Here is a 26,895-nt window from a genome sequence, read left to right as displayed (position 1 = left end):
TCCCGGCCGGCACCGTGGGGGCAGAGCCCCTGTTTGGTCCTGCGTGGCAGCTCGCGAGGGGGGAGCAAAGAAGGGCTGAAGCGACGGCCGTGCCGCGTTCATGCAGCAGCAGGGCTCACAGCTGTGTCACATCTTCTTCCTGTCGGGGCCCTCGGCCGGCTCCGCTCTCTGTGCAGGGAAGGCGTGGTGGTACAAATGTCTGTGGGTCGCTGCTGCGCTGTACAGCTTGTACAAAGCCTGCAAGAGACACGGGAGAGGCTCGGATCGCCTCTGCTTTGTGCACCCACTGCTGATGGTGTACGAGTGTAGAGCTGCAGAAGGGTTGGGTGGAAGAGCCCTCCAAGCCCTGCTCTGACATCCAAAGGGGAAAGACCCAGTTCAGGAGCTCACTAAGCTTTTAGCATTGCACAAAGATAGAGCAAAGCCCAACAGCCCCACAGGTCACAACTTCCAGCAGGGCTTGAGGCACAGAGAGGCCCCCAGACAGCCCAGCACTGGTCTCCATGGGACAGAAGGGGTTCACAGCCCCTGTGAGAGCTGCTCCACATCTCGCTTAGAAGTTCCCACCTCACTCAAAGGCAGCAAAATGCACCAGGACTCACACAGGAAAGCTGTGCGGCGGGGCTGTGCCGTGGAGCTGGCCCCATAGCATCCCCAAACACAATGAATAGGAGAAAGATTCAAGCCCCCCCCCTTATAACACACACACACAAGCCCCAAACTCTCTCCCCCACTTGGCCTCCAGCAGTGCCCTTCCCAGGCACTGGAGGTGCCCCATGCTGCCATCAGCCCCATCCCTGCATCCAGCAGCTCCGCGTGCTTTGCCTCCCAGGGGTTCCCCAGCACTCGAGGCACCCATAGGAGAAGTGCTGGGGGGAACAGGGAGACCCGAGAGGCACTTACCTCATTTGTGCTTCCCTGCGAGAGGCATTGGGGAAAGAAAAGGGGAAGAAAAATAAAAAAAAAAGAAGCATCTCTGTGTATCACACAAGTCCAAGGGAGCAAACGTCTCCATTCAGTGCCCCCCCAGGGCCCCAGCCAGCCCTCCTGCACCCACAGGGACAGCACACACATACAGAGCCCTGAGGGCTCCCAGCACTGCTCTTCCCCCCAGTGCACCAACAGCCCGAGGCACTGCTACTCTGCAGAGCTCCTCCTTGGGAGTGCTCTCCCCTCTCTTTGGGGGGTTGTGCTGAGATGTGCCTGCGGCAGCTGGGTGCCAGGGAGCAGCTGCAAGCACTTTAACCTCTTCCTTGATTTCCCAGCAGGGCAGCTTGCAGGCAACTCATCCCTCTCACTTTCTGCTGGCCCCTCCTGTGCTCACTGTGGTGCTGAACTCATCCCAGGTTCCTACACAGGGATGGGCTTCGACACCCAGCATCCCTCGAAAGGCCCCAATAGCAGCACCATGATGTCAGAATGGACCCAGCCGGGATGCAGGGGGCCATGGGCTGCCCCTGCTTGCCTTGTTTTAAAGGCAGCCCTGCTGAGTGACATCACTGCCTGGTTCAGGGGCGAAGAAGCTGAGTAATAAACAGCTCAGTGTGAAAAATGAAGTGTGGCTAGCTCTAGCCACAGGTGGAGCAGGTGGAGGTGGTCACACTGAAGCTAAAACTCCTCACTCCTGGATAAAAAGGAACCAAGGGGCAGCGCTGCCAAGGGCAGTGTTTTCTCACTGCAACCTCTGTTAAGGTTTTAGGGATGTCTGACAGCAGGACCCAACCAGGACCTTTGCACCTGTTTGCACAAAGCAAAGACAAAGAGAGATGGCAAGCCTGAAAGCAGGCAGGACAGAGCCCCATCCTTAACATCCTGCAGCCAGGAACTGCCAAATCCCTGCCCTGTGCCAGGAGGGAGGAGCAGGGCTTCCTCCTTGACACTCCAAGCACACAAACTCCTGTGGTCCTGAGCACCTCCCCAGCAGGATCACACTCCATGCTGCCCTGTGCCAGCATTTAGTGTCCATAAAGCAGCATTTTGGGATGGGTAAAACAAGCAGAAAAAGGCAGACCGAAACAGTTTGTGGGGATCGGACTTGAGCCCAGGGCCTTGGCCAGCTTCAGGCTTGCTGTGCTCTTCCACCCTCAGAGAGCCACCCAGGCCTAAGACTCTTCTCCCCTTACGATCACCTCCACAACCCAACCTGAAAACACTTCTGGCCCTGCTTTCCCCATCTAGAAGGCCTAAGGCACAGACTGAAGCGCACTGTCCCACTGCACCCACCAACCCTACATGCAAACCCAAGAGCCATTCGAAGAGGAGGAAAAGCCCCAGGAAACAATGCTTAAGAACTCGGGGTTGGGACGTGGGTTTGGCCGGTGGGTTTTTAAATGAGAAGCTCTTCATCCTACCTGGTCCCACAGCGCCGCCGCCACTTGGTCTATGACTGCACCCAGTTCTCTGTACTCCCCAGAGTATCTGATGTACGCCCAGGTACACAGTGTGATAAGTGTCAAGCCCATGATCATGTTGCACAGACTGGCTATGATGTCCAAGCCAATGAAGCCGGTCACCCCGGCGATCACGTAAGTGATGAAGATGACGACGAAGAGCGTGGCGGGGGTGCGGGCGGCATGGAAGATGTTCTTGCTGTCGTTGTGCTTGATGTACTGGATGTAGAGCTCATCGATCTCGTTCTCCAGCTGCTGGAGGTAGCGGCGGCTGAACTCCTCCCCTCCCATCTTCTTCACCCCACGGAACAGCCTGACGGCTTCGTCCTTCAGCTCCACGTGTTTGGCCTGCAGGTCGCTGGGTGCCAGGAAGGGCTTGTCCCCCCCACAGACCTGCATTGCAAAGCACAGCCAGGTCACTCAGCACCCTCAGCTCCTGGGTTCTGCCATGCAAACCACCAGAACGGCGGCTCCGCGCGCTCCCCTTCAGCATCAACCACACTGACTGCTCACTGGTGTGGGATCCAGCCCCTCTCCTCCTCCTCTTAGCCTAAGGAATTGTTCTTAGAACCCAATCTGAGCCTCCCCCGGCTTCCATCCCATCACCAGACCTGCCCTCCTCTTGGCACTGAGTCTTCAAGCTATTGCTCAGGAACCTGGAGACTCAAAGGCCCACCTTCAAATAACCAGCATTGTTCTCCTGCTGCAGAGGATCAGCACTTTGGGCTTTAAGGCACCAGCACAAACACAGACCCAGGGCAGCACGCAGTAATTTGGCCATGCAGCTCCACACCCCTCCCGTGCCAACACACAGCAACCTCCAGTACTGTAGAACAGAGCTGGAAGTGGCAGGAAACAGGCTGAAGTCTGAGCTTCACCTTGAAACATCACAGTGATCAGCACATGCCTGAGCTGAGATGGGCTGGTAGGGTAAGGCAGAGGTGAAAAGCCACTTATAACGATATATAATGACTTTAATTTAATGATATATAATGACTTTATCCCCTAATTAGCACCAGCCACGACACAGGTTAAAGAATAGGATAGGATTAGGATAGGACAAGACAGGATATTCAGCTGGAAGGGACCCACAAAGACCATCCAGTCCCACTGCCTGAGCACTTCAAGGCCAACTAGAAGTTAAAGCACATCACTGAAGGCCCAAATGCCCTCTGAATGCTGACAGCCATGGGGCACCAGGCACCTTGCTAGGAAGCCTGCTCAGCACACCTACCTCTTCCATTCTCCTGCTGTAGGTGTCTTTGGCAGTGGCAACTGCTGCTAAATTGTTGGCTTCTGCTGTGGCCTGCAAGAAGGGCAAAAGGGTGCAGAGTTCAGCTGCGGGATTGTAAGGTTAAGGACTACAGAACATCCCAATCTGGAAAGGGAGCCAAAAGGATCATTGAGTCCAACTCCCATCATCAAAGAAGTGTAGTGACAGCAAGGAACCTGGGGGCACACGATCCACATGCTCTTGGCCTGGAGGCACGTGTGGTTCTGTGGTTCTGAACCCCAGAACACACACAGAATTACACAGCTCCCTTCTCCAACTGCACTCCGACCAACACCAAAGAAGATCCTTCCCTATTTCCCTGTTCAGTCCCCTCAGACAAAAGCCTGCGTCAGGAGAGGATTCCTCCAAGTCAGAGCAATGGAACCTCTGGCTTCAGCTGTGGGAAACGGCAAGAAAGCAGATAAAAAGCTCAGGGTATGTAAACAGCCACAGCTGCAGCCTCCTGCTGAGCCCTGACCCAGCACTGCAGCATCCACGTGGGGCACATCCTTCAGTGTGTGCTCACAGCACAGCCAGGGGACAACGCTGCTCATCTGCAGGGAAACTGCAGCTCAGCAGCCCAGCCCTGCTGCCTCTGCTGCTTCCCCACAGCACAGCTCCTTTGGGCTTTGAAGAGACTGCTGGACGCAGCTTGGGTTGTCAAAGTAAGGCACTTAAAAAGCATGGGAGCTCCAAGTGCTGCACCAGTGCGACTCCTCCGACAGCTCATGGGAAATAACAGCAATCACAGTGCAGGGGCCGTCACCTCGCACAGCCCACCTACCTGCAGCATCGACTTGGGGTGCGGCAGCTCCTCCCCCTGGTAGATCTTTATGTAGGCCTGCAAAACATGAAATCACATCAGGTGCAGCACAGCATCAACAGGATGGGAAAAGCCCCAAGAGGGGGAGGATCCCAGCATGGGATGGCTTCAGCAGGGGATGCTTTGCCAGGCAGCACACGGCTCACCGTCCATTCTTTGGGTGCTGCAGGGGGGTCTCTGAGGACTCACACTGCCATCACTCACTCCAATATCTACCCCATAGGATTTGCACACCTACCTCCATCCTTCACTGAAGGAGAAGGAGCCGGAGTCAGGTAGCCCCAGAGAGTAGGTGGTGAGAATTACTCACTGATGTCTTGCATTAAAATGTCCCAGTAGCCATGACAACACAGCGCAGCCTTTTCCAAAGGCAATGGGAATATGGCCCTCAGCCTCCCTCCCTCCAGTCCTCCATGGCAAGGAGGAGCCCTGACTCAGGCTCACTGCGTGGCCAAACACGCTGACACTTTCCCCTTTCCTTACAGCTAAAGTGCTGACGTGCCACAAACAAATAAGCCTAATTTCTCTGGAGAAAGCTAATACCTTAAAATATTCCACAAGGCCCCGGCAGGTGATGTGGTTTCCATTGATCTCCTTAACATCCAGGCTCTCGGGACTCAGAAGCCAGGGAATTAAAATCTTCAAGTTCTTGATGAACTCGTCGTCTATTTCTGGAAATAAACCCAACATCATCAGTGCCACCCCTCAGCCCCAGCCTGCACTGCCATCACACAGCAAGGGGGATCCTGGATACAGGCACACACACTGTAACTCGGGGAGGTGAGCTCAGCAATGATCCTAGTGAAGTTAACCCACAGACAGAGCATGCAGCTGTGCATGTATACACCAGCCAGCTTCACTGTCTCCAAAGTAGTTGCAGGAACACAGATGTGACTTTTGCTTTTGATGGCACTGCTCACGTGCACCAAGTGCCAGAGAGCAGCACCTCCATGCCAAGAGAAAAGCTGAGTACAGCTCTGAAAGAACAAGAGAATGCTGTCAGTAAGATGCTGACAATCCTAAGCCAGCTCTGTTAAATACTGCTCAGCACCTGAAATTAAAGGAGGAATTAACAAACCCCAGTTCAGCTTCCAGCAGAGCCTCCCCCCCCTACTGCCTTGCCTGCCCTGCTGCTCCTTAGCATCGTTTGCCAGAAGGATGAGTTCCATTTTGTTTACCCTTCCCTTTTATTTCACCTGATTAACTAAGTCTGTCCTGAAGGGAAACAAGTCAGGAGGGTTAAATGTGCCTTGCTTTTCAAAGTGAAATAACTGTTCTTTTGAGAGCACATGTGACAAGGCTGCCAGCACAACCTGCTGTGCAAGAACCAGCCTGCCCTGCTCTGCCCAGCTGCACATCAGAACAGGAATGCACTGCAGAAGCTCCTTCATGGAAAATACTTGTAAAGGCATCACGGAATAAAGGCATCACAGCCTGTGGTATCAATCTGGCAATGGACCTTTGCTTTGTACCTTTCAGCTTTCCGTCGAAGTTGGGGTTGGTGGCTACCTTCAGGCCGGGGTGAGGTAAAAGGAAGCAGGAGATTTTGGTGAAGCAGGAGTGGATGTGCTTCCTGACATTCTGCAGCTCTTCGTGCTGATTCCCTGAGACCTGTGGGAGAGCAGTGTGATCAGGTTTCCTGTGCATGCAGAGAGAATGGGACAACAGTGCCAGCAGGAGCGTGAGGTGTCCACACCAGGAGGGCATCCCTTAGCAGCACAGTGCATGAGCACAAGGCCAGAGCTCTGCCAGCAACCCACATCTCTGACCACACGCCCTGGGGCACGTTATTATCAACTGGAGAATGCGCACACGTGTGCATGACCTGAATGCAAAAGCATTTGGGGTTTCCCTACCAGGGCCATTCTTGTCTTCCCTCTGACCAGGTCTCTCCACTACCAAATCACCCATGCATTTCCTGATTAATCCCCACACAGCCCTTGCCCATCGCTTTCACTGCACAAGAGCCTATTATTAAAGCATTTTCCTTGTCCCTCCAGCAGAAGTGCAGCCCCACACTGACTGCAGCATGGAGGATTCAGCTTCCTACAACACAGGATCATAGCATCACAACTCCTCTGGGCAGTGCTGGCACACCCCAGCCATGGAGGTCCCAAATGCAGCTTGATGGGGCCCTGAGCAGCCTGATCTGCTGCCTGGTTTAGTGACTGGCAACCCTGCCCATGGTAAGGGGCTGGAACTGATCCAGAATGGCTTGGGTTGGAAGGGACCTCAAGGATCAACTAGAATCTAGATCATCTAGCTGATCCAACCCAAGGCATTCTGTGGTTCTATGATTCTCTAAGGCATCTCTGCTGTGATTTTAAGGCACGGGCAAGTCGGGGTGTGACTTTAACCATCATCACCAGCTTGCAGCTGAGCAAAGCCCTGCCTCGTAGCGGAATCCCAGGTGGAAATCATTCCTGAAATCCATTGGAGAAAGGACAAACCTTCAGCCGCTTCTCCAAAAACCTCGCGCCGCCGTCGGATCCGTAGGAAAATTCATAGGGGAAACTCCAGTCACGCACCAGGAATATGAGGGACTAGGGAACAGAAGCAGAAGCAGTCAGTGCCACGCAGCACCGCTCAGCCACGCGTTATCAGGGGGGGATTTGCTGGATGATGGTTTGAGTCTCTCGCTTGAAAAACAGCACCGGTCATTTCGACTGCAAAACAAGGAAGGGATTTTTGCTAACCAGGACAAAAGGCAGCGAGCTGCAGCAGCGCTGAGCTCCATCCTATGGGAATTTCACAGGCTCGTTTTCCAGCCATTTCCACCGGGCAGCTCTCCAGACAGACTTTTAACGAGAAGCACATGTAGGATAACGAGGAGGAGTAAGAAATGGTTGGCTTTGGTAATCTTTATTGAGACATCCGACGTTTCCATTCAACGCATAAATAAATGCCAGCACAGACAACTCTGCATCTCGACAGAAATGGGGTTTGGAAGGGATCACAGCTCTGGTGTCTCTTCTGCATCCCACGGAAGGTTGTGGGGCAGAGGAGGCAGGGCTTCTCCTCTCCATTGGAATGAGCAATGAGGAGAATGCCTTTCAGTGGAATTTCCCTAAAACTTGTCTATGTTTAAAACAAAGATTTGGGAGAGGGAGGGAAAACGTTTCCCCTTCTTATTTTTCTTCCAGAAAACATCAGGGGAAAAAAAAAAGAGCAGTGAGTTGGCCATTCCTAAAGGCACTGCAAGCCACAGCAAACGCCCGCGGCTCTGTCTTTCAGGACACGCTGTTCTTTTGGAGACTGCAGGACGCTGAGGAGACAGGGCCGTGTTTAGGACTTTTCCACAAACACATTATGCACTCCTCGTCCTGTCTGAATTGGGAGCCATTTCCTTTCTTCTCGAGCAGGATTGCAGCAGACCTGCTGTGCTCACCGTGCCCAGCACCCACCCTCAACCCTCTGCCAAGCAAAGGCACCGGTCAGCACGCAGCGCTGCGTTTCAGCACACAGCAGAGTGGGAGCACAAGGGAAAAGCTCATTTTCCACCATCAAGCACTGCTTCTTTTCCAGCAGCTCCAGCTCAACCATCTCCCTATCGCCACACTCCCTGTTTGGCAGCATCCTCCCATAGGAGCTTTCTCCAAAATCCTCCTTTCCAGGCTCACGTATCGCAAGGACAAAAGACATTCATTGACTTTGACTTCCAGGCTCAGAACCTCACCCACGGAACTCAAACTGCAGACCACCTCCTGCAAAGAAAGCTGCCTTGGTTCCAGGCCCCCACACCTCTAGCTGAGCTGTTCAGTTGCTCCCCATCACCACACTGAATTTGTCCAGCCTCAGCTGCAGGCTGCCTCCTCCTGGCTGGGAAGTGGCAATAGATGGCCGTCCTCAGATGTGCTCTGCAGGAGGCAGTGCTGAGGTGGGGACAGGCAGCTGTGTGCTGCTCACACGGCCCCACCACCACCAGCTCTCCACCAAATCTCACCACATCCGTTCCATACTTGCACAGAGATCGCTGCTGAAGATTGCAATGAAGCAGAGAGACCCTGGGGGTAGTCCCAAGGAAAGGCTTCTGAAGGATGAGGCATCCCTGTTACAATTAGTTCAGCATCCTCAGCCCTCTATCAGTTAATGGGTTTTTAATCCATTTACACGGATTAAAACAGACAATGCTGACTGGCTGCATTGTTGGCTCTATTTCCATCAGCACTTTATGGAGATAAGGCACACAGAAGGCAGAACACCACAGTGACTGTCACCTTTATCAACCAAGCTTGTGGCCTTGTAAAAGGGATAGTGGGACGTGTGACCAGACTTACTGCCCACAGACCTGCATGGCATCACTTACATCGTTAGGCAAAGCCACAGGCTCTCAGCCAGCCCTAATGACTTAAGCACATTTAACAGTGTCTCCTTACAGCCTCCTTCTTACTGATGGAGTATTTCACTTTCACCGTAATATTTGGCAAGATTACCCTGCTAACTTTTAAATAAAGAACAGAAATATTTATTTAATGTCTGGCTTTTTCTGTACCGTGTTACAGTTTTCTCCTGGTTCTTACAGCAACAAGCCATACATTTTTACTGGTAGCTTTAACACCATTTACCAATCATCTACCCACGCTGTATCCAATATATACTCAAAGCTCCCCAAAAATCTCCATTTGTCCATTCATTGTATTTTTTAACCTTTTCATTTCACCCCCACTTCACAGCCACCTTATAAACCCCTCCTGCCCTCCAGGGTGATGGGGAGACTGACAATTCTCTTTTAATACTGGAAGGCAAAGCAAGACAGCTGTAACCCATTCCCAATTACTGCTTGCATTTCTACAGCTGCTTTCTGCTTTGGAAAGCTCACAAATCCTGCATCCAGTCACCAGCTTTCCTATTGTAGGTGCAAGCTAGAAGATGGACTAAGACTGGGGGCACCTGGGTAAGGGTAGTGAGTATTTGTGGCTGTATTTATGTAGTGGCTTATGCAGGCACCAATGATCTTCCAAATCTCTTTGACTCCTTCCCAGCCTTCCAAGTGCATGGGGCTCAGTACAGCCACTACCAAAGCCATACAAAGCACAGCTTGTTCTGTTGCAGGATTGCAGGTTTAGCAACCTGCTGAGCCACCTTTCTCAACGGCAGCTGCTAAAACCATCCCACAGACTCCTACCTCCCTTCCTTCCACTTTTCTCTTTTCACTCACATTCACCTTCCCCCCCAGAAGAGGCTCTTGCAGCCCATCATCCTCCTGCGTGCTGAGCTGCTCACAGCTCTGGTGTCCAGAGCAAGCTGGTGTTTGCCTAATGCTCTCCTCTCTTGAATGCCACCTCTGCACAGGCTGGGAAACAGATGTCACTAATTTGAAGTTAAAATCCCACTTATACTTGCCACTCTGAGCTGATGCTCTTTGTTGTGCCAAGTGCAAGGATTCCCAGGCAGCAGGCTCAAGGCTCTGACAGCCAAGGCTGCAGCGTTACAAACCTGTCTGGGTGTTCATTCCACAGCTCTGCCATTAAAGCTGAGCACCTCAGCAGGACAGGGCTGAGCTGCAGGGATGGCTCTCCCTCCTTCAGCTGGGAATGTCGCATGGCTGCGTGCACAGCTCTCAAGGCAGGGCATCACTTGTACGGTGCCCTGCCAGGACACAGCTGATGCCACACAGCACTCATCACATTGCACCGAAGCCTTTTGTCCCTGGGAACAAAGCCTCGCTCAGCTAACAGCCTCCAGCTGCATCCAGACCTGCTGGGTGAGGGGATCGCTGCAGGGCTGGGGAGCCGCCAAGGTTGAGAGCAGAAAGAAAGAAATTGGATGCATTCACAAAGCTCCTCGCGGGTTAGGAAACACAAAGCCTTTCCTTCGCCTCAGCTCAGCCAGTCTCCACGCCTCCCTGCTCATCCGTCCTGCAAGCTGCAGTGACACCTCGTGGCAAAGCCATCGGTTTGGGGGATGCTGGTGGCAGCAGCCTCTACTCACCTGGAAGGGCTTCAGGAAGGTTTCCTCCATAGCCAACCGTCCGTACTCGGTGAACAGCTGAGGAGAGATGCAAGGGAAGGAGGACTGTCAGCTGCCGGGGCCACGTTTGCTTCGTGTTTAACGGGCAGAGGGAGCTGTTATGGGCTTTGCGTGGTGATTGCCTGCCCTTACGTGAGAGATCTCAGTCTAGAGTTTTTGGCTGCCAAATCTATGAAAGAATGGCTCCAATCCACTGCTTGCTGCTGCTTTCAAACTTCACGTGCGAGAGGGGACTGCTGGAGCCCTGCTCTCTTTAAATGCTCCAGGAAGGGGTGGAAATGAATTCAGAAATAAGTACTTTCCCTGCAAACCCCCACTGTGCAGAGACCTTAAGATCAGCCTACCAGCAACATTGGAGGGCTCTCTGGGCTGCAAATTCTTAGCACAGGCACCAATAATGTATTTCACAGATGCCTAAAAGTGGGTCAACGTGTTCAACAATAATGGCTTCAAATTCCAACTGAAAGATAGGATTTGCACTGGATAAGTTCAACGTAAATACAGTATTCTTGTTAAAAAAATGTTTACTGACTGAAACAGCGCAGAACTCTTCTGATTTCTCCAGCTGGACTTTTCCTTTCCTTTCCTTAAGCTACTGGAAAAAAGAAATCCTAACTAGCCAGTCAAGAAGCCAACTGAACAAAAAAGAAAACTGTGGGCAGAGGCAGGCAGGACATGTGTGCCATAGAAAAAAAACACCCCAAAGCTGCTGGTCTCCAGCACTCAGAGTTGTAACTACTCTTCTGGGTCATCTGTACTGACCCACAACCAGATGTTGATATCCAGGCTTATAAACCAATTTCTCTGGGTTTCTCAATCTAAATGTCCAAGGCCAAACTGGATGGGGCCCTGGGCAGCCTGCTCTGGATGGAGATGTCCCTGCCCACAGCGGGGGCTGGATGGGCTTTAAGGTCCCTTCCAACAGAAGCCATTTTGTGATTCTATGACTCTAGGAGTAAATAACAGATCCCTGCCAGCCCCAAAGTCCTACAGGGCACGACTCTGCTCCTGGTGAGCATCTCACTGACTGCCCTGCCCCAAGCAGGCATGCTATGAAGCAAGACACATTTCAACACAAGTGACTGTTCCTCCATGCCCATTGTATAACCAATGGATATCAAGATGTTACAATCACAAAATAAACAAGAGAGTTAGGCGAAGTGGACTATGATAACAAGAGAAAATAAATGGAAGGCTTACCCTTATGCTGGGCTCACCACAATACACCAGAAGGAGGGATCTCCAGATGAGATCCTCCCCCACTGGTAGCCAGCTCTTAAATAGGTCTAGGAGGGGAGGGAGCCAGGCTCCAGCCCTTCTGGCAGCACAGGTGAATTGCCTTCAGCTGTGCTCCTCTGGCTGGCTCATGGCTCACTTCAGGTGATCAATCAGAGGTTCAGGCCGTGACTCAGCAGTTCCCATACACCCATAAACCAAAACGAGAGCTGGGAAACTCTGAGACCCATCTGTAGCTCCAAAGGCAAACGTGCCTTCCCAGAGCAAAGCATCTTGCAAGTGCAGAGCATAATCCAGGGAGCCCAGTGACGAACAGCAGCAGAGACAAGGGGTCTTACCTGCAGGTGCTGCAGATCATCCTCCTGCACATTCTGCGACAAGTTATAAACCTGTAAGAAAACACAGAAACTTCAGAGCGTTGCCCCTTGGATCAGTGTGGTTAAAGCTTACAGTGTGACCATAGGGACACAGACAAAGGCCCAGCTGGCCCCTGGTGCTCCAAGCGTAGCCGTGCTGCTGGACAGACAGACAGACAGGCACTGCTCCTGTCAGCACAGCAAAACACTCCAGCATGGGAGCAGCAGGGGCTGTCATGTCCCATCCAGGAAGCCTCATAGGAGTAAATAATGTTTCCTCCATGTATACGATGTGCTGAGCTCTGTCTCGAGACACTGCTTCCATCCTGTTAATGCTGTCCTCCAGAAGCAAAGGTGAGAGGAAGGAAGCCTTACTACTCCACAGTAACCACCTGCTGTGAGAATACCCACAGCCCAGAGGTTTCTCCAGCAGCACTGAGACAAAGGCACACGAACTTCACCAACCAACATCCTTTCCTCTCTGTCAGCTGGGAGTAAAGGAGTGCATCTGCTGCTGGCTTTGCTCTTGGGGTGAGGTGAGATGAGACTGTTCCCTGCAGAGGTGCACTCACGACTGAACCCTGCACTCAGCGCAGCCAACACGCTGCTCTTTGTCTCTCCCCCAGCTGCATTAGGCTGGTGCCAAGCTGCTGCTTTTCAGCCACCACCTTTTAGCAAGTGTTTCCTGGAGACATCTCCCCTCTTACCTGTATTGAGCTGATCATTGTGCTCAGGGCAAACACGGTGGCTGAATCCCGCAGGGTGGACTGACTGTCGAAGGTTCCCTGTGTGTCCATCAGCAGCACCGCAACCTGAGAGACAGAAAGCTCCAGCTCAGCCTGGATGCACTCATTTGGCATCTGCACCCGAGCAAAATCATTCTCAAATGCCACCAGGACAGGTGGTTGAACATCAGCTGTGTGTGGAGAATGTCAGTGCTCCAGCCTCAGACTTGGTGGAAGATAAAGGAAAAGAGCATCTCCAGTCACTGACAGCAAGAAATGAATGCTGCATAACACAGAGCAGGGAACTGCTTTGTTCTTCTGACATTTGCTGTCAGTGCAGACGGGTCTTTTCCTGAGCCTGCACTGGCTTCACGTCATGGAAGCCAAATACAGCAGCTTATCTCAACTTCACTGAAGAGCTGACAGATACAAATATTCCTGCCTAAAAGCTGAATTTGCAGGATTTCCCAGTTCTCACTATACACGGCCTCCCTGAACGAAGGCGTTCCATGTCACAGCTGCTTTAGCAATGGGGAATAGTTTGCAACGGGCTCAAATTCCAGGGAACAGCAGAGAAATTATTTCAGGGGTGCCCAGAGTTAGAGGGACAGGTAGGGACGACACCAGGGACACACGGAAACACTCAGACATCATATCACTCGGTGCATTCCACCCACTCATGCTAAAGCAGGGATAGGTATCAAAAACCTGCACAACCATTTCAGCCACCTCCAACAAGGCAGAAGCCGGAGCAGCAAGACAAGCTGATGAGTAACACATAGACAGAGAGCCACACAGCACAGAAGCAAATACCTTTTTACCATCAGGCTTGTCCACCAGGAAAACCTCACTCCAGATCTGGATGCCGGTCGTCTCCCGCTCAGATCCTCCCCTCCAGGAGAAACCAGTCAGAGGCTCGTTGTAATCTCCAACCCAGTCCACTGCTTCCTGCAGGTGAGAACAGATGAAATGCTGCATTTCCCATTTCACTGTGTTTTTACACCTCTCTCTGTGCTGCCTCTACCCCAGTAGGGGAGACAAGCCGCCCTCACAAGAGAGGTTTCTTACAGTATAGCAAACGTGAACATTTCTGCTCCAGAGTCAAGGAAGGCAGCGTCCCACAGGAGACCCACTACTGCATGGGGCTGTGGAAGCATCTCTATTTTAGTTGGTGAGGCTCCATGCTAAAGAGAGGCTGGAGCATCTCTAGAGCACCAAACCAGAGTCCTTCCCTGCTCGGCCCCGGGCACACAGGAGCACTGAGCAGCAGTGGAAGAGCCAGGTGCAGCAGCAGCCATACCTTGTTGTACATGTACCGCAGCATGAAGTCCATCAGGAAGGACTTCCCTTTTCTAAAAGCTCCAGCAACTGACACAGCCACAACCTCTTTGTCTCTGACAGCTTCTGAGAGGAGGATGCGGTTGAGTGCAGCTTCATCCAGTTCAAAAGAATGGTCATCCTTGACAATGAGGACTTGCACCGGTCCTGCCTTCCTCACGGACTCCTCCTCCTCTGAGCTCCACTCGTAAGCCTTGTCTGCAAAACTACCTGTGGAAACAAGTGACACAAGAACTGTGTGGCTCCTTCTGAAAGCACAGAATGATGGAAAGCAGGACAGGACAGGGCTGTAACAGATCAGCTGGCCAAAATATCCACCGCAGAACAGCCCGGCTTAGAGCAGATGTCTTTGCAGCACTCCCCAGACATCATGACAAAGCTGCCAGCTGCTTTGGGGCAATCTGTCAGCATGCCTGCCCGTCCCTGCTGGGACCCTCCTGGACAAAATGCTCCTACAAGAGTTGAAATGGAGAACAGATTATTCTCTGCCCTTCAGAAACACCTTCTTACATGCACAAAGGTTGTCCTAACGTCTCCATGAGCCTCAGCTGAGGCCACAACATCTCCCTTAGCAGCTTATACCGTGCTGTGTTCTAGATTTAGGGTGAGAAGCATGTTGATAACACACAGAAGGGAGATGTAGGTTAGATGCCAGGGGAAAATTCTTTACTCAGAAGGCAATGAGGCCCTGGCACTGCCCAGAGCTGTGGTGCCCCATCCCTGGAGATGCCTGGGGCCGTGGGCAGCCTGAGCTGGGGGGCACCCAGCCCATGGCAGGGATGGGGCTGGGGAGGCTTTCAGGTTCCTTCCAACCCAACCGTGCTGTAATTCTGTGCTTGTATGTCACTGCAGTTTCTGTGGCAACAGCACAGCCCAGAGTCCTGTCCGACCTGCAGTCTGCACCAAGGCTCTGAGTGTTAATTCTGCAATCTTCCCACTCGACAGCTTGCCTTCAGACAGGACACACAGACACTCAGACACACAGCGCCCATTCACTGCCATGGTGACAGCAGGAATCACAGCCCTGGGGTTCAGCAGGCCAGCTCCTGCCAGTGTGCTTTCATTGCTTCCCAGCTGCCCAGCACAGAACAGGATCAGCAAAGGCAATGCACCACGCCGACCAGCTCACCTGAGGCCTTGTAAAACCTGCTCACCAGTGGGGGGGGAGCATGCAGTGGAAAGCCCCACACGTAGCCCCAAAGCCCCTCACTGCCTCAGCCTGCAGGCTTCAAGCACACAGCTCAGCCCTGACCCCACGGCCCTGCTTTCAGGCCTGTCCCAGCTGTTGCAAAGCACAGGGACGACGCACAGACATGCTAAAAGGCAAACTATAAATACCACAAGGAATGGGGTTTGCCCATTCTGGGCCTCTGATAAAGATGGCTCCAGCAACAACGGCGCTTTTGTACGAGTTTCTGATTTCCTATGATCCCACTATGAAATATCAGGATCATTAAGCCTTGTTGCTAGGGGATTTCTGGTGGTTCTGGGACATATACTGCGAGCTTTCTCTGCTCCCAGTTGAAAGACAAAGATCTTTTCTTCCCGATGCTTGGAGTTCCCTTAGCAAAGCAAACGTCCCAAATAAGCTGAATAGCAAAATTTTGCAGCAGGCTGCAGCAGCACTGAATGCCCTTCCAGCATCAGCCCCTGGGCAACGTCACTCCAAGAAAAGCCCTCCCCATTCCCAAAGCCCAGAGCAGGCACACATCACTGAGCCACCCAAAAACCTGGAATGCTGTCTGCCTGCTTGCTGCATGCACTCAATACCTCCTCCAGCATCAGGCCCTCCCCAGCACACAAGTGCAGACAGGTGCCAAACCTGGTGGTCCTTTTAGGGCCTGCCATGCTGCGAGTGCCATATAAAGCCTGTCACTGGAAATCCCTCTCTCCTGCTGTTTCCCAATGCTGAGCTAAGCGAGTCCTTTTTATTTTATTTTATTTTTTTTTCCTTTCTACAGCTGCACAGAAAGGACAGCAGAGAGGTCCTTGTGGGATGTGACTCATGGTGGAGGCAGGAAAACATTTGTAAATGGAACTGAATCTAAACATTGCTGGCTGTAGCCATAGCGAGGCCACCCAGTGTGCAGGTGACAGAGCTGTGCCACCCCCGGGTCCCCTCCACAGAGCTTACAGACAGAGGGACGGTCATCCCATAGTGGGACCCTGCAGGAGGGCACAAAGGATATCCCAGCTCAGACCCGGCCCTGCTGCGGATCCGACCGCCCTGACTCCTGTTTAAGGGCCGTCCTGCCCTGCCAGCATGAGGGATGCTTGGTACCCAGCTCCCTGCTGCTGGTGCCTGGATGAGGGCCTCCAGGAAGAGCAGACATCTTCTCACCTCAGTGGAAAATTCCACCAACGAATTCTTAGTGCCTCACATGAGAATCAGATCAGTTTGACAGCATCAGGAGCAGCTGAGAACCGCAGCAGCTCCTTGAGGGGTGACCCAACCTGCAGCAGAACGGCGGGCGGTTGTCCCTGCTCCATCACCAACAGCAACCAGCACTACCAGGAGGTCCTCCAGGAGGTCGTGCCGTCCCTTCACTGGCAGCACTTTGCTTTTAATTCACCGAGCGCTGATGGATTTGGGGAGGTTCTGTGCACACAGGCAGCAGTCCGAGTGGCCCTGCTCCACTGAAGGACATCCTTCTGCCATCAGCTGGAGCACGGTGGGCAGCCAGGCTGTTTGCTCATCACACAGAGCACAGTGAGTGGGATGTGCTGCTTTTCCAGTTCCTTGGAGATATCAGGAGGAAAGGCATTACGTTAAGCAGGTCCCTGAGCTAATTTCAGCCCCATTATCTCTTCTGCTTTCATGTAGCTGCCAGCAAACAAAACTCGATCCTTGCTATTTATTTCCATGTGATGAAACTCCCGTGCTGTGGTTATTGCATTATCTACCAGAGATGTTTTTATAAGCTGGATGCGCATCACTGGAAATCAATTATTTTAATTGCTCTTTCCAGCATAAATTAGTTATCTGCTTTGAAGGAAGGTGTACCTGGCGGTGGCAAACCATCATCTGGCCAAAAGGGGAGGGAAGGAGGCCTCAGCTCTCCCAAACACACTCCTGCTTTCACTCATCTCCTGACTCGACTCCTCCTCTCTCGGCGCCGTGCGATTGCGTCAATTCTCAAGCTGCTCATTCAGTCACTGCCAGGATGCAGTTCCTTTTCCCCGTTTCATAACAGCTCATTTCCACGACTCCAAAGCAGGGTGGGATCCACGTTCTCTTTTCCATACAGTGACTTAAAGTGGAAAGATGAAGGAGAGGGGAATTGGCATTCGTTCCTATTGTGCTGTCAGGCAGCAGTGAGGAAATGGCCCTGCTCCGACACAGCCTGAGTCCACGGGAAAACTGAGCTTTCTTCAATCGCTGTAGGAATTATTTGTGGTTAAAATTAAATCAAGTTTAGTCAACAAATACAGCATGTTCCAAGTGTGAGGGCAGACAGCTCATGTCTAATGTAATTGAGCCCCTGCAGAAGAATAAATTGGATAAAGCACATCACTGATCACGCAGCATACTTTGTGAGAACTTCATGCTCTTCCATAGTTCTGGACCAACAGGTCATAGGCTGAGACCAGAGACCAACTAAGAAAGTCAGCTTTTTCCTTCGATGAGTCGCACAACAAATACATCTCATTCCACAGACTGACTCATGACCCAGAGCACGGCCTGTGCAAACCCAGGCTGCACAGCACAGCCTGAGATGGACCATTTCCATTTCCAGCCCAGCTCAGGGGAGCCCAGGAGCCTCACCTGCTGGAGCACTGCAGGAGGAGAAGGGCTGCAGCCTGGGCCACTGCTACAGCACACTGATTTACCACGGAGCTGCTGCTCCAAAAGCATGGAACAACAGAAACGACCAAGGAGAGAAAACAGAAGTCTAACAGTTGAACCTTTTTAACTTTAATTTTTGAGCGGTCCCATCTGGAGCCACGAGTTGGGCTCAGTGATCCTTATGGGTCCCTTCCAGCTCGGGTTCTGTGATGTTATGATCTCTAACTGGTTCTTTCTCTGGAATGAGCCATGTCTGTATTGATGGGATTTGGTTGCTTATCAGCAGCCCTCCGGGGATTAATTCAGTCAGCAGCGATAGCTGTGTGGATCCTTTCTGAGGCTGTTTTTGCCCCGGCTGTTTGCATTACAAACGTATCACAGTGCTGCTACCCATTCCACGAGCCAAACACAGAACAGATCACGCTCAGCCTGCATCCCTCGGTGCATTCTCCAGAGGGCTCCAGCTGCCAGAAAGCTTATCTGCCCCGTGCAAACAGCTTGGGCAGAGAAAGCCATCTATCTCCAGGCCACGGCATCCCTGGCACTTACCCCTTCCAGCTCCCACACACGAGTCCTGCTGGTTCCGCTCGTGCTGAGCTAACTGCACCATGCAACCGCCAGCTAAGGATCAGAAAAGGCTGGAAAAGACAGCAGCCATTCTGAGTGGGGACCAGAGATCCTCTCCTCTGTGAGAGAGGCTTGCACAGAGCTCAGCATCTTAGCACGCTAATGAAGGAAAACAAGAAACAAAGCACTGAAACAAAGCATCCGCTGGAGAGCTAAGGTGGAGGGAGTGCTGCAACCTGTATCAGTCCTGCACAGAGGCTCAGTGGAGAGCTCTCCTTCCCAAGTGCAGAGGGGCACAGCTGCATCCCAAAGCACAAAGGGAATTAGCAAACTCCCCAGGTGCGGAGCTGCCAGGTGTCTGTCTAGACAGTGCTGCTCCAGGGAGCCAGCATCTTCGGGAGGGCAAGCAGGGCTGCCAGGCTGGGCAGAGCCCTCTTCATCCATCCACCAGCATTATGCAAAGAACTGGCCCTGCATCTTCATCCCGCCAGCCCTGAGACATGCAGCTGGCATCAGAATGGCATGGCCAGCTCAGCTCCTTCTTCCAAAGGCAGACAGATTAAGGAGATGTGTGACTACTCTGACAACACTCCCAGGTGGAAGACTGCTAGCAGAAACATGAGTTAGCAGTGTTCCCCAGGGTCAGCACTGGGGCCAGGCTCTTCTGACATCTTAATCTGGATGAAGGGACGGAGCACACCTTCAGCTGGTTAAATGAAGCCAGGAGGAGCAGCCGTCACACCAAAAGGCTGCGCCAACACAGGAGAGTCAGGCAGAGAGGAACCTGATGAAATCCAACAAAGGCAAGTGTAGGGTCATGCACTTGGGGAGAAATAACCACATCATCCTGATGTGCTGCCAGGAAGGAGCACTGCAGAGAAGGATCTGGGTGTTCTGGATGATCAGCAGTTGACCAGCAGCTGACCAATGGTTGACCAACGGTTGACCATAAGCCAGCAGTGTGTCGTGATGGCCAAGAAGGCCAATGATATCCTGGGATGCACTGCACAGAGAGTGCAGCAGGTCAAGGGAGGTTCTTCTTCCCAACTGCACATCTGGAACACTGCACCCAGTGCTGGGCTCCCCACTTCCAGGCAGACAGAACTGCTGGAGAAAGCCAGCAGAGGGCCACAGAGACGATCAGGGCCTGAAGCATCTCCCTTATGAGGAAAGACTGAGAGCCCTAGGGCTGTTCGCCCAGACAAGAGAAGGCTGAGAAGGGATTTCATCGATGAATACAAATATCTAAGGGTGGATGTGATGAGAACAGGGCCAGGCTCTTTTCAGTGGTGCCCAGTGACAGAACAAGGGGCAATGGGCACCAACTGGAACACAAGAAATTCCATATGAACACAAGAAAAAACTTCTTTACTTTGTAAGGTGACGTAGCATGGGAAGAGGCTGCCCAGAGAGGTGCTGTTGTCTCCTTCTCTGAGATATTCAAACCCTCCTGGATGCTTTCTGTGCAATCTCCTGTAAGGATGCTGCTTTAGCAGCGGGTTGAACTGGGGATCTCCAGACGTTCCTTCCAACCCCTATGATTCTGTGGTTCTGTGAAGAGCTGGAATGATTACTAGCCACCAAACTATTTGTTAAGACAGATGCATCTCAAATGCCAAAATACAAAGTGAAAACAACATCTCCTACTCTCACAGAACTACTGTGCCTCAGCTAGCTCTGAAACAACAGAACACCCATCAGCAGAGCTCCAAGGGCCGGCAAGCTTCAGAGACACAGGCACACCAACTTCTTTGGGAAGAAGGCAGATCACACAGATTCCTTCCTAGGAGTTTCCCAGGAAATGTGAGGCCACGTGAGACAGTTCTGTGGTAATGCCCATGCCAGGACCGGCCAATTTCAAAGCTAAGTGGGTGACGTTCAGAAGGAACTTGGTTCCTATCTGTTTGTCAAAGTGCATCTCTAAGACAGCGTTACCCAAAGGCCATCAGCTGTTTCTCAGATAGAAGTTCTAGGACTGTTAACCACGTTTCAGTCCAGCCACACACAGGTGAGACACAGGGACTGAAATGCACATTGCACAAACGCTTCTCCAAAACAGAGCGCTTAAAATACATTGTGCTGGCTTGACAGAGCTTCGTGAGCCTCTACCCCACTTGAGAAACTTCACTCCTCCTTTCCGAGGTGGCAAACAAGAACACTTCTCCAAGACACAAGGAGCTGGAGCGTCCCCAATCCAAGGTGGCTTTGGAGGTGATCCACTGGCACACTGTGCCTTGTAGAGCTGACAGTACGCCTCTGCCTCACCGCACAGCTGGAGGTGGCTGCAGGCATTTGGTGCAGGGGGGTTCACACGATTCCTCATGCTATGAATACAGAGTCATAGAATCACTAAGGTTGGAGAAGAACTCCAGGATCATCAAGGCTAACCATCAGCACCATGCCCACTAACCACGCTCCTGCGTGTCACAGCTACGTGTTTCTTGCACATGTGCTCAGGGCTCAGCACCTCTTTGTTCCTCCACAGGAGGGGCAAGGTTGGGCTTGCTCCTTCTCATCTCTGACTCACACCCTGCTGTTCACATTCTTTGTGCAATGCTACCTCTCAAAACCCTGGGCACACAAAGACCAAAAGCTGCTTAGGGATTTGGGGCTCTCGCTTGCACTGTTGGCTCGGCTCGCTCACAAGCCCCAACACCTCATCTTCCCTTCTCAGTTACAGGCTAGCAATTTTGTTGTGAAACTTCTCATCTCTGGTAGCATTTGTGCAAAGGCCCAGCTGCCTGAAAAGCCTCAGCTTTCATTCTTCAGGAGGCACATGGCATCCAGAGTCACAAGCAAAACGACAAACAAAAAGGCTGTTAGCAATATTACCTAAATATATATATATAATATGTACCCAAAAATCACCCTTTTTTTTTTTCAGTTGAACCCATTTCTGTACGTGCAGAAAGTGCGGCATTGATGAACTCCATCTGGTCTGTTTTGGAAGAAAATCTTTCCTCCAGAAGCTGCTTTCAGCCCCTCCTGACAGCCAGGCCCTTTGAACAGCCCTCATGAAGCTCAAGTCCAGTTTGAAAAGCCTGACCAGGAACCTCTGTAATCCTCTTTATGGTTTTGAAACTGAACTCTTGACGAGCTGGTTGTTTGGATTGCAACACGTGCCATGATGGGCAGTGCGAGATTTCACATACCTTGTACTCATCTGAGCTGTTTAAATGAGTGACTGGGAGCAGAGATCTCGAGTGGTTTTGCCACAGCAGAGGGAGCCAAGTGCTGCAGGTGAAAAGCACAAGGAATCTCAGAAAAAAATACCACTGCCACACACTGCAAAGCTTTGTAATACTGCACCCACCGGGATTCAGACCAGGAAGAAGCAGGATCCCCTTCTCTGATGAAAACACTGCGTGATTTCTCAGGCAGGGAGGTTGGAACTAGATGATCTCTAAGATCAAATCCAAGCCATTCTAGGGTTCCTTTCTATGGTTCTATGATTTCTCCATACACAGCTCTCCCAGCCATCCATCCCACAACTAGCAGCAGCTGTAAGCTCTCCGCACCACTCAGCACGTTTGTAAGAGAGCCTCCAATGATGCACAGCCTTATGCTGACCTCCTGCCCAGGGCTAAGCCCTGTGCCAGATGCACAACGTGCCCCTGCACGACCAGGGAGGTGCAGCAGTAACACAGCCTTGGTAGCTGGCTGGAAGCAATTCCTTCTGCGTGCTGTGCAATTGCTCACCTCAATTCACTCCGGGATCTTTAAAAAAAGCAAATTGCTTTTATGACACAAAGGTGGAGGATTGCAGTGAGCAGCTTTCAGGCTGCCTAACAACTAGGAAATAGGACAAAGTTTGATCCATTCCAAAACAGTGTCGTGTTTTTACTGACTGAACTTACTGCCTGGAAGGCAGGAGATTGAAACCCCTCCTGCATAGAATCATAGACTGACTGGGTTGCACAGGAGCACAGTGCTCATCCAGCTCCAACCCCTGCTGTGTGCAGGTCACCAACAAGCAGCCCAGGCTGCCCAGAGCCACATCCAGCCTGGCCTTGAATGCCTGCAGGGATGGGGCATCCACAGCCTCCTTGGGCAACCTGTGCCAGTGCCTCACCACCCTCTGAGTGAAAAACTTCCTCCTCACATCCAACCCAAACCTCCCCTGTCTCACTTTAAAACCATTCCCCTTGTCCCATCACCACCCACCCTCACAAACAGCCGTTCCCCTCCTGTTTATCTGCTCCCTTCAAGCACTGAAGGCCACCATGAGGTCTCCCTGGAGCCTTCTCTTCTCCAAGCTAAACAAGCCCAGTTCCCTCAGCCTTTCCTCATAACAGAGGTGCTCCACCCCTCTGATCATCTTAGTGGCCCTCCTCTGGACCCACTCCAGGAGCTCCTTTAGCAGACAGGTTGAGAAACAGGCACTGGAAGTCACCTCACAGACGGATGTCACCATGCAGGCAGCTGACAAAACCCATCTTCCAGGAGATGAGCTGCTGCCGTATACATGCAGGCATCTACTAAAGGGAGCCGTTTGGTACAAAAAAACACAGCATTTGGCTCTCACACTAATTGCAATGTCAAGCAGCCTAGCATAGTGCTGGGAAATCACTCCAGGAACGCCCTGTGTTTGGTCTGTGGATGGATGGAAGGTGATCAATCCACATGAGGCTCCGGATTCTTGCTGAGCTGACCCAGAAGCAAACCAGCAACAGACCACGTTTCACTCCAGCACGGCTTAGCAGTATGCTCACACCAGGCACGTGTCTAATTGCTTTGCTAGACCAAGCCTATACCTCCTAGGAGGGCTTTTTTTCTCCGTTTAAATCTGTTTTGACATCACGTGCATTTTTTTCTCACACCATCAAGATGCAAAGGGAAAGTGCAAGCACACGTACGTGCGTGCAATGCTCAACCCGCATAAAAACGGGACAGACACTCGTGTGAGACACAGCTGAGAATGTCACAGTGTTGGCTGCGAGCTGTCAGCCCCGTTTACCCGAGGTCTGAGCTCCTTCCTGCACAGTCATGGTTACACACAGCCCTCATCAGGCACACACTGCTTATTTCCTCCTGCAAAAAGAACACCGCATGCTCCGTTGGCTTCAATCACAGCCTCCGTTATCTGTGTGCTTCTGCAAACATGTCCCCGAGCCGTTAATCATTACCATGGGAAATACTCCACTCATCTATCCAAATTAGAACCTAATTTGTGTATCTAAACATCAGAGCTCCGCTCACCTGCAGACAGGGTGCCGTGAGCTCTGATGCCTTACTACAGGGATCGGAAGACGGGGAATGACACATCACGCCTCCTGCAGCCTTAAACAGTAGCTATATGCCGTCTGAGCTGAATTTCTACCGGGTGAGGAAGGCCTTAAGCAGGGCAGGTGAAGGCCAGGCTGTGTGCATGGGGCACAGCCCACCTGTGGGACCCCGGGGCTGCAGGGGGATGCAGTTTTCCCCTCCTGCCCGCAGGAAGGCGGCTGGGAGACGGGAAGGCCTGCAGGAAGGCGGCCGGGAGACTTCCTCCTCCTCCTCCTCCTCCTCCTCCTCTTCCTCCTCCTCTTCGCTGGCAATGCTAAAAGCTCCCAGGGCTCAGGCGGTGTGGAAGCGGCCCCTCTTCGCAGGGCTGCGGCACACCGAGAAACGCGGAGAGCCCCGGGCACGGGGCGGGCTGCGTGCGGGGCCGCGGGGCTCCGAAGGGACGGCGGGGATGCCGACAGGCGGACAGCCACGCAGGCCGGGCCCCGGCTGAGGGCGGCGGCCGCTCGGGACGGCCCCACGGCACGGCCCCCATCCCCAGCATCCAACGCACGGACGCGGGCTGACAGACAAGGCGTCCGACAGACGGACACACACACACACACACACACACACACACAAGGCCCGACCGCCGGCCGCAGCCCCCGGCCGCCTCCCCTGCCCCGGACCCGCCGTGCTGCACCGCCCGCCCCGCCCCGCCCCGCCGGCCGAGCCGAGCCCCGGGAGGAGCCGGGCGCGCCCCCCGCCCCGCGGCATTGTTCGGCGCAGCGGCGGCCCGCGGCCGTGCCCCCCCTTCCCCCGCTCCTCCTCCTCCTCGACCGCCACCGGGACGCGTCGCCCCCCGCTCGGCCCGCCGCTCACCCCAGCTGCTCCTCTCCCTGCGGTTCCGGGCCATGGCGCGGGGCGGCTGCGGGAGGCTCCGTGCGGGCTCCGAGCCGCGCTGCGTCTGGCGCGGCTGCCGCGGTGGAGCGGGGCGGGCGGGGGCGCCGGCAGCATCCCCGCCCGCTACGGCGTAGCACGGCCCGGCCCGGCCCCGCGGGGAGCGCCGGCGGCGGGGGACGGAGCCTGCTCGCTGTACGTCTGTGCGCTCAGCCTGCGGGCGGCCGGGCCGCAAAAAGGTGCGGCTCAGCGATCGCACAATGGGCGGCTGGGAACGGACATCGCCACGCGAGCCCTGCTGTAGGCTGGGTGCGCCACGGCTCAGCTGCCCCGACCAGTCCGCGGCCTCGGGCACCTCCAGGCACGGGGCGCCCACGGCTGTGCGCGGTGCCGGGGACTCGCCGCCCTCCGCATGAAGAATTTCACATCTAACCCACATCTCCCCTCGTTTGGTTTAAAACCGTTCCCCTGTGATAATAGCAGGACGAGGGGAAATGGTTTGAAGTTGAGGGAGGACAGATTGAGGTTGGATGTCAGGGGGAAGTTGTGTGCTGTGAGAGTGGTGAGGTGCTGGAACAGCTGCCCAGAGAGGCTGTGATGCCCCGTCCATCCCTGGAGGTGTTGAAGGCCAGGTTGGATGGGGCCCTGGGCAGCCTGGGCTGCTGTGAAATGGGGAGGTTGGTGGCCCTGCATGGCACAGGGGGGTTGGAGCTTCGTGATCCTTGAGGTCCCTTCCAAGCTGGGCCATTCTGTGACTCTGTATCACTCACCAGACTTCCCCCCTGCTCTGACCCCTGGTGTTTGGGATTGATCCATTGCTCTTGGAAATGGTGACTCAGCACAAGTGCGTGGCAACACCCAGGTGCAAAATGCGACCAGTGATCAGCCTGGCCCTTGGTGTATGGCTGCTGGTAAGGCTTGCTGATGGATCCAGGACCACAGCTATGTGCTGCCCTTCTGAAGGGAGCGCAGTGCAGCTCTTGAGGTATGGCCTGCATTGATCGCAGGGGGACAGCACAGACAGAACCTAAGAAGGATGGGAAAAGGAGCTAAGCCCTCAACAAATGGAGATTGCCCAAGGAGGCTGTGGATGCCCCATCCCTGCAGGCATTCAAGGCCAGGCTGGATGTGGCTCTGGGCAGCCTGGGCTGCTGGTTGGTGACCTGCACACAGCAGGGGTTGGAACTGGGTGAGCACTGTGCTCCTTTGCAACCCAGGCCATTCTGTGATTCTATGATTTTATATATATATAAAATAAAGCCTGTTGATTCTTTGAAGCAGCCCAAGAAGCAGACTGCATTGCAAGAGGGGATTTCTTATGCTGGAGACATGCAGAGTTCAAATAGGTTGAAAGAGGAGGTTAAAAGAAAAGCAGCTGGGAAATGGAGAGGGGGAAAAAAAAAAAAAAGGAGGATGGAAAGGAGATCTGTTAATTTGAAAGTCTGATTAAGCCAAGATGGGCTCCGGTCCTGCTTTCCTCATTGCTTTTGAGAACTGCAGCTTAGGTCAAGATTGTCTTGCCCCATTTATAGGCATTTTTTCACTTTCATTTTCCATTGTGGCGTCTTTCCTCAGAGGGCAGTGAGGCTCTGGCGCTGCCCACAGCTGTGATGCCCCATCCCTGGAGGTGCCTGAGGCCGTGGATGGGCCCTGGGCAGCCGGAGCTGGGGGGCACCCAGCCCATGGCAGGAGTGGGGCTGGGGGAGCTGTGAGGTCCCTTCCAACCCAACCCAACCCAAGTCGTTCTCTGATTCTTCCTGCCTTCATATTTCCACCCATGAGGAGCCCTCCCTCGGAAGCATCCTTAAGTTCTTGCTGCCCGAGCAGCTCACAAAGAGTCAATTTCAGGGCTGAGCAGGCACACAGTGGAAGGATTCTTAAGGAAAAACAATGCCAAATGGGGGAAAGGCAAAAAGAGAAAGTGCCGCGCAGAACATGAGCATGGCCGTGGGGTCAGCAAGCTGCAGCGCTGGAGGATGCAGCACTGAAAGGGCCACAGAATGAGCAGAAAACCTGGATTTAAACCCAATAAAGCACATTGCTCACGGGGGCAGTTTCATAATTCACCTTGCCTCGCCTGGCCCACTTACCAAAGCAGCATTTACCATCGCTTTTCCCATCCTTCGTGAGCAGAAGCATTGTGCAATGCTTATGTAAGGGCCGGGTGGGTGCTGCACAATCTCTGCTCTGCTTCAGGTGCCACTGCACTCTGGGGGCTGCTCAGAGGGTCTCCATTTTCCCATCCCATCCAGGGCTGTTCCCACGCTGCTGTATGAGGTTCTGGAGCCCATTTGCCGCTTCCCCACAGTTGTTCGTATCACTTCTGCC

General features: G+C 53.1%; 1 protein-coding gene across 1 annotated transcript; it reads right to left on the bottom strand.

The window, feature by feature from the left end:
- Positions 1-126: 126 nt before the first annotated feature.
- Positions 127-24,583, bottom strand: ATL1 (atlastin GTPase 1; the record flags this gene model as incomplete). The annotated part of the gene is made up of 14 exons (XM_079537277.1): positions 127-237; positions 904-918; positions 2,352-2,783; positions 3,625-3,696; positions 4,448-4,504; positions 5,030-5,157; positions 5,959-6,097; positions 6,937-7,029; positions 10,418-10,474; positions 12,031-12,081; positions 12,756-12,860; positions 13,587-13,721; positions 14,074-14,321; positions 24,550-24,583. 14 exons carry the CDS (start codon positions 24,581-24,583, stop codon positions 127-129), a joined length of 1,677 nt encoding a protein of 558 aa, XP_079393403.1.
- Between the last annotated feature and the right edge of the window lie 2,312 nt (positions 24,584-26,895).

Source organism: Tetrao urogallus (assembly GCF_951394365.1).
Source record: "Tetrao urogallus genome assembly, chromosome: 6".
NCBI classification, from domain to species: Eukaryota; Metazoa; Chordata; class Aves; order Galliformes; family Phasianidae; genus Tetrao; species Tetrao urogallus.
This window is presented reverse-complemented; position numbering and strand designations above follow the sequence as displayed.